General features: G+C 45.5%; 1 protein-coding gene across 2 annotated transcripts in view; it reads right to left on the bottom strand.

Moving 5' to 3' along the window:
* Positions 1 to 11,458, bottom strand: part of SLC28A1 (solute carrier family 28 member 1) — a 60,894-nt gene that overhangs the window by 17,893 nt on the left and 31,543 nt on the right. For both annotated transcript variants that reach the window (XM_008062087.1, XM_008062088.1), the window contains exons 8-10: positions 9,416 to 9,496; positions 5,018 to 5,098; positions 2,015 to 2,140 (exon numbers count right to left, since the gene is read on the bottom strand). In XM_008062087.1, coding sequence (XP_008060278.1) covers positions 2,015 to 2,140; positions 5,018 to 5,098; positions 9,416 to 9,496 — 288 coding nt within the window. The remainder of the gene's footprint in view (positions 1 to 2,014; positions 2,141 to 5,017; positions 5,099 to 9,415; positions 9,497 to 11,458) is intronic.

Below are 11,458 nucleotides of genomic sequence, written 5' to 3'. Positions count from 1 at the left end.
TCGCCTAGGCGGGTCTCGAACCTGCGGGCTCAGGCAATCCACTCACCTCAGCCTCCCAAAGGCACGGGATTACAGGCTGAGCCACCGAGCCCGGTTAAATTTTTTAATAAGGAAAATAACCATTATATTTATTCATGTAGTTACCATTTTCAGTGTTCATTATTTCTTTGTGTAGAACCAGGTTTCTATATGGTATCATTTTTTCTTCTGTTTGAAGAATTTTCTTTAACATGACTTATGGTACAAGCCTCTTTTTTTTATGTCTGAAAAATTATTTAAGCTTTTGCATGTATGAAGAAGTTCTTATTTTCCCTTCTCTTTTGAAAGATATTTCACTGGTAAAGAATTTGAAGTTGACAAGATTTGGGGGTTTGCTGTTGTTTGGTATTTCACTATTCTCTCACTTGTTTTTGGCAAGAAATCTGCTAGTAATTCACATTTTTGTTTCCCTATATATCTCTTTTTTTTCTCTAGTTATTTTTATTTTATTTTATTTTTTTTGAGTTGGAGTCTCATTCTGTCACCCAGACTGAAGTGCAGTGGCCGCTGCAGGCCACCGCAGCCTCGACCTGCTGGGCTCCGGCGATCCTTCCGCCTCAGCCTTCCAAGTAGCCGGAACTACAGGCGTGCGCTACCACACCCGGCTCATTTTTGATTTATTGTAGAGATGAGGTCTTGCCAAGTTGCCCAGGCGGGTCTCAAACCCACGGGCTCAGGCAATCACTCACCTCAGCCTCCCAAAGGCGCAGGATTACAGGCTGAGCTACCGAGTCCGGCTACCTGGCCTAATATTAAAAAAAAAAAAACAGAAAACTTTAACACTACAGAAGATTCATTTTTATCAGCGCAGTCAACCTTTTCCTTCATCCTTCTGGATCTTGTGTTATGCTCAGAATGTTACAAGAAAGTAAGTTGCAGAAAAGTGTGGGTAGAACAATGTCATCTTTTATGAAAAACAGAAAGCAAGCATGTGTGTATTCAGGTGTATATACTTAAATGACTATTTACACAAAGCTGGAATGACATATTTTAAGTCAGTGGGTCTCAAATCAAGTGAGCATCAAAAACACCTAGAAGGCTTGTTACGACGGCCCCCACCCCCAGCGTTTTTGATTCAGCAAATCTGGGGTGGACCGAAGAATGTGCATTTTTAATAAGTTCTCAGGTGATGCGGTGGTGCTAGTCCAGGGACCACACTTTGAGGACCACTGTTCTAAGCCATTAAAAGTAGTTACCCATGGAAAGTGGGGCTCAGAAGGGAGATTTCTTAAATCTTTATTCGCTTCTGCAATAACCAAGAATTTCTTTGATAGTTAAAAAAAATTAAGACATTTGAAGATTTGCATACAAAAGCACAAGTAGGTACAATGTGTTTTACAGATGCGAGGCATTGTTTCCAGGCACGATGTAAGGGATACATTTGAAAATTCCTTTCTGCCTGCCAAGAAGTAGTGCTGTGATTGTTTTAAGGGCCCAACTGACACCACTGGAATTTGACCTAGAAATGCATTGTGCTCAGTAAGCTAAATGAGCAATAATTTAGGAGCAGAGGCAGGACTTGAGCCCAGAGAAAGTGTGGGAAAGAAGAGGAGGGAAAGCACAGGACAGGTCTCCAGGGACCACGTAGGGAATAAGTAAGCATGAGTTTTGGAGCCAGACCGATTTGGGCTCAGATCCTGGCTTTGAGCATCTCATTTACTCTCTGAACCTCAGTTTCCTCATCTGCAAAACGGGGAAGTAAAATGCCTCGCAAATTGCCTGTTACATAGTAGATACTCAGTAAATGGAATAGTAGGAATCTGCCCCCAGTGGCCATATGAGAAACCTGAGCAAATGGTCCAGCCCACCGGGCCGCCTTGCTCAGGGAAGCCTCTCCCCTCACCAGCACAGCAGCCTGAGCTTCAGGTCCAGAGAGAAGAGACCAGGACTGTTCTGGCCAGAAGCTGCGTGGGGCTACCACAAAGGTGAGTTTCAGGTCCTCGGCACAGCCAAGCAGGGGAAGGGCTCTACCTACCCCAAAGGAGATGTAGGCACCCAGCAGGCTGCCGGCGATGGTAGCGAAGCCTCCGGTCATGACAACGTGAATTTCAGAGAGCGTCATGTCTGCCAAGTAGGGCCGGATCAGTAGAGGAGCCTCGGTCTGCACACAGGAAAGGTGTCAGACAAGCAGAGCTGAAGTGGTTGGGTGCTCCCTCCACCGACCCCCACCCTGGGAGTGAGCAGGTCCCAGTGAGGGCTGAAAAGTCCTAAGGGAAAAGATGGGGGGAAGGGTGGGGAACCTCAGCATTGGACCACCTCTATGGATGGAACCCCATTCCTCCCTCCTGGCCTGACAAACTCCCCTGTGTAGACTCCCATGTGCTAGGGACCCAGCTTCATCTCTCACGACCTTCTGAGAAAGAAGGGGGCATCCCCATTTTGCAGGAGAGCAGAGGCTCAGAGAGGTTCCAAGAATTACCCCTGCTCAGGCAACAGGAATGGAAAGCAAGTCTAACTCCAGGCCTGAGTTTTCGTGGAGCCATGGGGGTGGCCAAAAAGAAAGGAACTGGGTGTTGGATGATGTGTTGACTTCAGCGCATCTGGGGTGACTGGAGCCCTTCATTATTCACTCAACAAACAATTACTGAGCGCTTCCCATGTGCCAGGCTCTGTTCTACAGGATAGGGATATGGGGTATGTAAGATAAAGCCTCTGCCTTCATGGAGTTTAGATCCTGGGAGCAGGGGAAGGCAGGAGGGGGCTTAAGTGGGTAGGCGGGACGTGGATAATCAACAAGGAACTGAGTAGATAAACAGAGTAATTTTATTATATTTATTTTTTTGAGTCAGGATCTCACTCTTTCACCCAGGCTGCAGTGCACTGGCATGATCACAGCTTACCGCAGCCTTGACCTCTTAGGCTCAGGTGATCCCTCCTTCTCAGCCTCCTGAGTAGCTGGGACTACAGGCGCATTCCACCATGCCCAATTTATTTTTCCCTTTTGTTTTTAGAGATGAGGTCTCACTATGTTGCCTGGACTCAAGCAATCCTCTTGCCTAGGCCTCCCAAAGTGCTGGGATTACAGGCATGAGCCAACAGGCCTGACCTGGCAGGGTAATTTTAGATAGTGATAAAAGCTATGCAGATATGTAAGAGAGAGTGCTGAGTGGTTATGGGGTATTTAAAGTTGAGTAATAATCATGCGATCTCAGTAACGGTAAAAAGTAAAATTTTTTAAAAATTGAGTGATTAGCAAAGGTCTCTCTAAGGTGATATTTGGTCAGGGTCAGCTGAGACCTGAGGGAGCCAACCATAGAGTTTGGTAGCACACATTCCAGGCAGAGCGAACAAGGGCCCTGAGAGGCCTAGCAAGTTGGAGGAACCACAGCTGGCCAGTGTGTCCGCCAGTGTGCAGCTGGCTGGAACCAGAGGTGGAGGAGGGCAGGTGGGCCACAGAGGGCCTGGGACACCAGGGCGAGGAGTGCACTTGTGTAAGTGGGGTGTGGCATGACCTGATTTGTGGTTTTGAAGGATCATTCAGGCAGCGTGTGAAGGGCAGATGGTAGGGGAAGGCTAGAAACTGAGGGAAGAGGTGGGAGGTGATCGCGGTGTCCAGGTGAGAGGCCGGTGGTTCGCAGTGAGGGAGGAAGGTGGCTGGGTGGGGGTGGAAGGGGACCCGGAGGCGGCTCCGCAATGCCTGCTGATGGACCAGATGTGTCCCGGGAAAGAAGGAAGGCAGGATGACTCTTCCTTTTCTGCCTGAGCAATCCCATGGAAGATGCTTCCATTTCCTGAGAAGGGAAAGACTTGGAGAGGCGCAGGTGTGAGGCAGGAAGCAATCAAGGGTTCTGTTTATACTGATTTAGCGTATTAAATGTGAGAGGCCCCTTAGATGGTCAAGGAGCCAGCTGGACGTGTCAGTCCAGAGTTCAGGGGAGGGTCAGGACTTCAGAGTGGGACCTGGGAGACATTTAAAGTGTTTAAAGCCATGGGGCTGGTGCGATCCCCTAGGCAGAGGCTATGGACAGACAAGAGAGGAGGGCCCAGACATTTAGAGGTTGAAATGACACTGCTGATCCTTGAAAGCGCCCTCTTTTCCCCTTGGGGGAAACATGGCAAAGACCCAGGGGTCTAGGTCAACTCAACCAACAACTTTTCGATAGTTAATTCACCTTGGGAGCTCTTCATGTCACCCATTGTCACATTCACTTACATACTTTCTCAGCAAAATACATTGAACACATTTGCAGCCTTTCATACAAAATAAATGCTTTTGTATTTTAAAATTCTTTTTTTCTTTTGCCTGTTTTTAAACTCTTTGATGGATTTTTGGGCAGTTTATTTTACAAACAAACAAGCAAAACACCAAAAATCCTTTTAAGTGAACACATTTGCATCATAGCAAAAAAAAAAAGATGAAAATAGTCTCCAAAGTTTCCTAAACTGTCCAATAAAGTATGTATGGCATAATTTGATCATGTGTCTCTTGGTGACTCAACTGTCAGGCAGATGGGCCAAGACAGGCCCTGGAACAGTTTCCTGAGGTTTACCCTCAGGAGGATCTGACCTTCTGAAAGGGGCCCAGGACTGATGGTGTCTTCAGAGTCACTCTACTGTGGAAAAGACATTTTCAGAAAGAGAAAGAAAAAAAAGACAAAATGATGCACTAGAAAAATCTCTGGCCAGGAAAGAGAAAACTTGGATTCTAAGCCCTGGCTTATATTTGTGGGATCCTGGCCAGTGATTCTCATCCCTAGAGCCTCAGTTTCCTCATGTACAAAATGAGGAAGTTGGATTCCATCTGTAGGACTTGTGAGTCTCTAAGCTGAAGAAGACAGCGTAGGGATAGAGGAGGTGCCAGACAGATGATATTCCCCCACTGGCATGATCCAGGCAAAGAACGCATCCCCAAAACAGAGCATCCCTGGGGTGACCCTGGCTCTTCCTTGGACTGAATCAGAGTTCTGGGGACCCAGGGCCTCTACCCTCTTTGGGGAAGCTTCTGATGAGCCTGAGGGCAGGAAGCTGCAGTACCCACCTGGCTCACAAAGATGTTTCCAGCCACACTCAGGGTCTCCGTGGCTGTGGTGCCCATGGTGACCTGCATCAGCCAGGCAATCTAAAAGGAAGCAGGGTGCTCTTTGTTGGCTGACATCAGCAAACCCCCAGAGTCAGAGAGAGCTGGGGTGGAAGTACCTTTAAACATTTTCCTTCCAACTCCCAGTTCAATGCAAGATCCCTCATTCACATTCCCCAAAATGTCCATCCATCTTCTCCTTCCACACCTCCACTAATGGGGCTTAACATTTCCCACAGCCACCCATTCTATCTTAGGAGCACACCAATCATTAGTGCAGAGCTTCTAAAATGTGTATTCTCCATCTCTGTGCAAAAAGGATTCCCTGGGCAAATATATTTGAGAATTGCTACACACACACACACACACACACACACACACACACACACACACACCCTTTGGAGATTACCAGCACACATTAGTTTAGTAAAGGCACTAAGAAATCCTGCATGGAGCTTGTTTAAATTTGTTTAGTATAGTGTCTAGCCCAGTTTCTCCAAATTATTTGACCATGAGATCCCTTTACCTAGTAACATTTATTAACAAGCTGTGGAACTAAAGTTTGGGGGAAAAAGCTCTGGGAAATACAGTGTTAGAAAGTTCTCGCTTTCAATCAAGTTGAACTCTGTGCGCCCAGAATTTCTCTCTAATACCCCTCAGGCTGTTCTTTTCCTAATCTCTCTTCTGTAAGTATTTAGAGATGGTTGTCCTACTCCTAATTTCTTTTCCAGGTCCATCGTTTCTTATTCCTTTGCTCATTCTGTGGAGGGCAGGGTTTCAGGCCCTTTCACTCTCTTGCTTATAGTTCAATTTGTCATGTCCCCTTGGTTGAACACATTCTCCATATCTGGGAACAATCACCTCCCTCATGCTATGCAGTGTGTGTATGCTCTTAACATAACTGCTATGGTTTGAGTGTCCCCACCCAAATCATGTTAACTTTTGATTGCGATTGTAACAGTGTTGAGAGGTGTGACCTTTGAGAGGTGATCAAGTCATGAGAGCTCTGATCTCAATAATGGATTAATGCCATTATCGAGAGAGTAGGTTGGGAGTAGACTCCTGATAAGAAGGGTAAGTTCAGCTCCCATTTTCTCTGTGTCTCCTGTGCACACTTCTGCTTTCCACCTTTCTGCCATGTTGTGACACAGCAAAAGGCCCTTACTAGATGCCAACAGAAAATTGGTACTGAGAAGTGGGGTTGTTGCTATACAAATATCTGAAAATGATGAAATGTCATGTGGATAATGGGTTGAGGCTGGAATAATTTGGAGAAGCCTGCTAGAAAAGCCTGTATTGCCATGAGCAGAGCATTAAAGTTGACTCCAATGAAGGTCCAGAAGAAAAGGAGTGCTGTAGGGAAAGTCTAAAGTCTTAGAGATTACTCAAGTGGTCATGACAGAATGTTGGTAGAAAAATGAACAGTAAAGGCCATTTTGAGGTGTGGTATTGGAAACTGGAGTAAAGACTATCTTGTTGTAAAGTAGCAAAGAACTTGGAGGAATTATGCCCATGTCCCGAAACTTTATGGAATGTAGAACTTGAGAGTAATGAACTGGGATATCTGATGGAAGAAATATCTAACAGCAAAGCATCCAGGCTGCTGCACAACTACTTTTAACTATATATAGTGAAATGTGAGAGGAAAGAAATGACTTAAAGACAAAATTTATCATTAATAAAGAAGTAGAATGGAACTATTTGGATAATTTGCAGCCTGGCCATGCAAAGAGTGAAAAGGCATGTTCAAGAGAGCAAACCAAGGGTATGACCAAGCTCAAGGGATTACCATGAAGAGAAGGGAGACAGGTGCTATTTATAAAGACCATGAAGGCATTTCAGAGATCTTTGAGGTTGCTCCTTCCCTCATAGACCCAGAGCTATAGGAAGGCAGAATAATCTGGTGGGAAAGGCCTGGGGCACCCCTCATGAGCTCACTGCCCTTGGCCATCTCAGTTCTCTGATCCCTGTATTCCAGTATAGTGCTCCTTGGCCATCCCAGTTGTAGCTCAAGCAGGTCTAGGTGTGGCTCAGGCTGCCACTCTGGAGGGTGTAAATTATAAGCTTTGGCAGCATCCATGTGGCGTTAAGTCTGCAGGCTTGCAGAATGCAAGAGCTGTGGGGACATGGCTACCTTCACCTGGTTTCCAAAGGATGTCACAGACAGCCTGGAAAATACACATTTTAGAAGTTCTGTTCTAATGGTTGGCACTATCCTAAGGTGGAATGGATGACTGTGGGAAGTGGTAAACCCCATCAATGGAATTGTGGAAGGAGAAGATGGCCATCTTCAGGAAATGTACATGAGGGGGTCCTACACTGGACTGGGAGTTGGAAAGAAACCTGCCACAGGGGCAGATACACCACAGCAAGCTCCACTAAAGCAATACCTAGTAGTGTCCTGGAAGCTGAGCTACCTCCAAGGTCCCAGAACTACCAGTGTGCAGCATCAGCTTGGGAGAGCTACAGACCTGAGACTCCAACTCATGAGAACTGCTGGGTGAACTGAGTCCAGCAAAGCCAAGAGGCAGGGCTGCCCAAGGCTTTGGGGGCCTAACCCCCATGCCAGTGTATCCAGGAAGTCAAAGGAGATTGTTCTCTAGTGTTAAGATGTAATATTGTTTTTCCTGTTGGGTTTTGGACTTACTTGGGGCCTGTAGCTCCCTTTTTCTTGCCCACTTCTCCCTTTTTAAATGGAAATGTCTATTCTATGCCTGCATCACCATGCATTTTGGAAGTAGATAACTTGTTTTGATTTCATAGGTTTACAGCTGGAGGGAATTTGCCTCGGTATCAATCATTTCTTGAATTACACTCATATCTGATTTAGATGAGACTCTGGACTTTAGACTTTTGAGTTGACGCTGAAAGAGGTAAGACTTTTGGGGTTATTGGGATGAGATAAATACAGGGGGTGCCGAAAAAACATATACACACTTTAAGAGTTGTTATCTATGTAATACTTTCCAAAGTTGAGTTAAATTACAGTAGCAACGTGTAGTATGATGTTTACTCACCATCCTTCTGCCATTTTCTTTGTCTTGCCTGTTGCATGGTGATGCTAGCACTCATTTGATTAATGCCATCTTTTAAGCAAACATACTTAAAATTTGTACACTTTTTCTTGCTTCCTCCCATCCCCTGCCCCCCCCCATATATTTTTTATGTGAGAAGGACATGAGTTTTGGGAGGCCAGAGTGAAATGCTATGGTTTGAATGTCCTCACTGAAACTTATGTTGAAATTTGGTTGCTATTGAAACAGTGTTGAGAGGTGGGGCCTTTAGGAAGTGATTAGCTCATGAGGACTCTACCCTCATAAATGGATTTATGTCATTGTTACAGGAGTAGGTTGGTTATCATGGAAGTGGGCTCTTGATAGGAAGGAAAAATCTGGTCCCCATTCTCTCTCTCATGTGCACACTCCTGCTTTCTGCTCATCCACTGTGGCATGACACAGCAAGAAGGCCCTCACCAAATGCTAGCACTGTGCTCTTGGCTTCCCAGCCTCCAGAACTGTGAGCCAAATCAGTATCTTTCTTTTTTTTTTTTTCCACAAATTACCCAGTCTGTGGTATTCTGTTATGGCAACAGAAAATGAACTAAGACAACAACGACAACCTGGTTTTGCATTTCTGGTAGCCATCTGGTGGGACTGATTTATTCGGAGCTCAATCAGCTAAAACCCCAGAATTTTTTGCCAGTTCCAATGCTGTCCAATACTGTCTCCTATATCCTGGTTTTGTGCAGCAGATTTTTTGAACATAAGCACAGGATTTGACATTTATACCAGCTAAGTCTGACCAATGTAGCCCACTGTTACAGTCTCTCAAGATATTTTTGTTATACAATGAATATTTGTATACCTAACCCTGAATTGTATCCCACAATTAAAAAAAAAATGTCTTTTTCCCTTATCCCTTTCAGTACAGTCTCAAGACCTTGCCTCCCACAAAGACCACACTGGATCTTGGTGCCATTTCTCCTTAGTTTCATGACAAGAGACCCGGTGAAAGGTCAGCAGTAGAATCTGGGAGGGTGTGGTCCTAGGAGCAGAGGATTCTGGGAAAGCATTGATCTCAGGACCAAAGAGTGCTGGGAGGGTGTGGATCTGGGGAGCAGGGGATTATGAGAAGGTATAGACTACAGCAGCAAGGGATTCCAGGAAAGTGTGGACCGTGGGGACGGGGAATTCTGGAGAGATGTGTACTCTGGGACAGGGGATTTGGGGAGGGGCATGAGCTTTGGGAGCAGAGTATTTGGGGAGGGTTTGAGCTCTGGATCAAGGTATTCTGGAAGGGTGTGAACCCTGTAAGCTGGTGACGCTAAGAGAGCCCAGGTCATGGGCATTGGGAACTTACCTTCAGGATCACCCACTGCATGAGGCCCACATAGTAGAGAACTGACATGACACAGCTGAAGAAAACAATGATGGGCAAAACCTGCCAGAAAAGAGAGCATAGCACCCAAGGTTAGAGACAGACAGGTGTCAGGGTGCCAGGCAGGGCCCAGGAGGTCCCAAACAGCCCGTTCCATCCAAGGCCTTGCCGCTCAGAGATCTGACAGGATTGAAACCGAGTAACTCAGCCTTAAAATGTATTTTGAAGCTCTTTCTCCTCTCTATTTCTTAATCTTAAGCCTTGAAACATTTTTAGAAGCTTCTTTTCACCATGTATGCTTATCTGACCATATGCTTTCTTAGAAACCCAGAGGCTAATCTTAAAACAACCTGACTATGGGACCCTCCCGCTTGGGGGAGTCATGAGATGGTTGATCCATAACCTGACTGCAGCTAAGATAACACCAGCCAGACCTCAGGGAGGGCCCAAAATAAGCCATTAGAAAAGACAAGAAGAACAAGACCCTGTGCCACACCCACATTTCCCCATACTGAGTTTTCCTTTTTAAACATTTACACTCAACTTAAAAATCAGAAATGGTTTCTTTGAGGCATGAACCTGGTCATTTCCCCATTTGCCAGCTTTTGGAATAAAATCACTTTCCTTCCATTACATCTAGTGCTTGTTCATTTTGGTGTAAAGCAACAAGCCGCTGAGCATGCATCAGTTTCAGGATCAGGGAAGAAACTCTGAGTTCAGTGCATGAAATCCCAGGTATTCCACATGTGAGGCCTCTTTGGAGGCACTCCTGTCCTCTCTGTTCCCTTCTACATGATGACGAACCACTAGACCATTCCTCCTCTCTCCTCACCATAGGTAGATCTGTGCTGTGGGAGGAATGGGACCTGAGTTCATCACTTTTATCCCCTCCTTTTTTGTCTCTAAAATGGGGAGAAAATGCTCATCTTGAGGTTGTTGCGAGGGCGGCAGTGCCTGCCCCTCATGAGCTCAGTTCCTGGCCTTGGACTCTGGCCTTAACCTCTCTCCCTTGATTTGGGCCTGAATGAGGGGACCCTTATTCTGGTGTTCTGCTTCCACTCAGTGCCTACAAGCTCAGAATTAGCCTCACCCTAGACCATCAGCCAACATCGCCCCTGTCCCCTCTTTCTTATGACCAAGCTTAAGACTCCTCATTCACTCCAAGACTCATCCATTTGTTCTTCAGAATTTCTCTCACATCCATTCCTTCTTTTCAGGCCATGGCCCCACCCTAATTTTTCTTTACTGTAGTCTGATTTATAATAGCTAACTGGCAAAAATGGTAATGTCTTTTGGTGGAAGACTAGTTTACTAACCTAGGGTGTAGCCATACAATTGTGAACCGCAAGCCAGGAAACAAGAATGAGGAAGCTCTCCATGGCAGTTTGTGGAATGATTGCCAAAACAAGTTGTTCAATGAAAACAGAGAAGGTATAAAATAGGGTGTCTGTTATGCTATTATGTGAGTTTAAAGGGGAGAGGGTGAGTTATTATGTGAATTAAAAAGCTGGGCATGGTGGCATGAACCTGGAATACTAGCTGTTCAGAAGGCCAAGGCCGGAGGATCGCTTGAGGCCAGGAGTTTGAGACCAACCTGGGTAATATAGCGAGACCCTTGTCTCCAAAAAACAGGAGGAAGGGCATTATGTGTGATCTTATATGGGCCTGGGATATCATGAGAAGGACATGCAAGTGGCCAACAACGGTGGGTGCCTTGGCAAGGGAACTGAGTGCTTTGGGGGTCAGGTTGGAGAGGAAGATTTTTTTACCTTATACCATTCTATGCTGTTGGAATGTTTGCTCTGTTTTTGTGTTATTTTTTTCCAAACAGTTTAAAGTAGTCATGCAGAATTGGTAATAGCACGGGCACATTCTCGTGCTAAATTGTTAAGTGGGAAAACTGGAATACTAAAATATAAAATAAACCTGGAAGGTAGTACTTGCAAAGTAGTCAAAGGACTTGCTTTTGTGTGCTGGGGCTGTGGACATTTTGTTTTGTTTTCTTTTTTTTTTTTTTTTTTTTTT

The sequence above is a fragment of the Carlito syrichta genome, unplaced genomic scaffold, assembly GCF_000164805.1.
Source record: "Carlito syrichta isolate Samal-C Ts95f unplaced genomic scaffold, Tarsius_syrichta-2.0.1 Scaffold305654, whole genome shotgun sequence".
Classification (NCBI taxonomy): domain Eukaryota; kingdom Metazoa; phylum Chordata; class Mammalia; order Primates; family Tarsiidae; genus Carlito; species Carlito syrichta.
The sequence above is the reverse complement of the archived record's forward strand: the minus strand, read 5'-3'. Positions and strand labels throughout refer to the sequence as shown.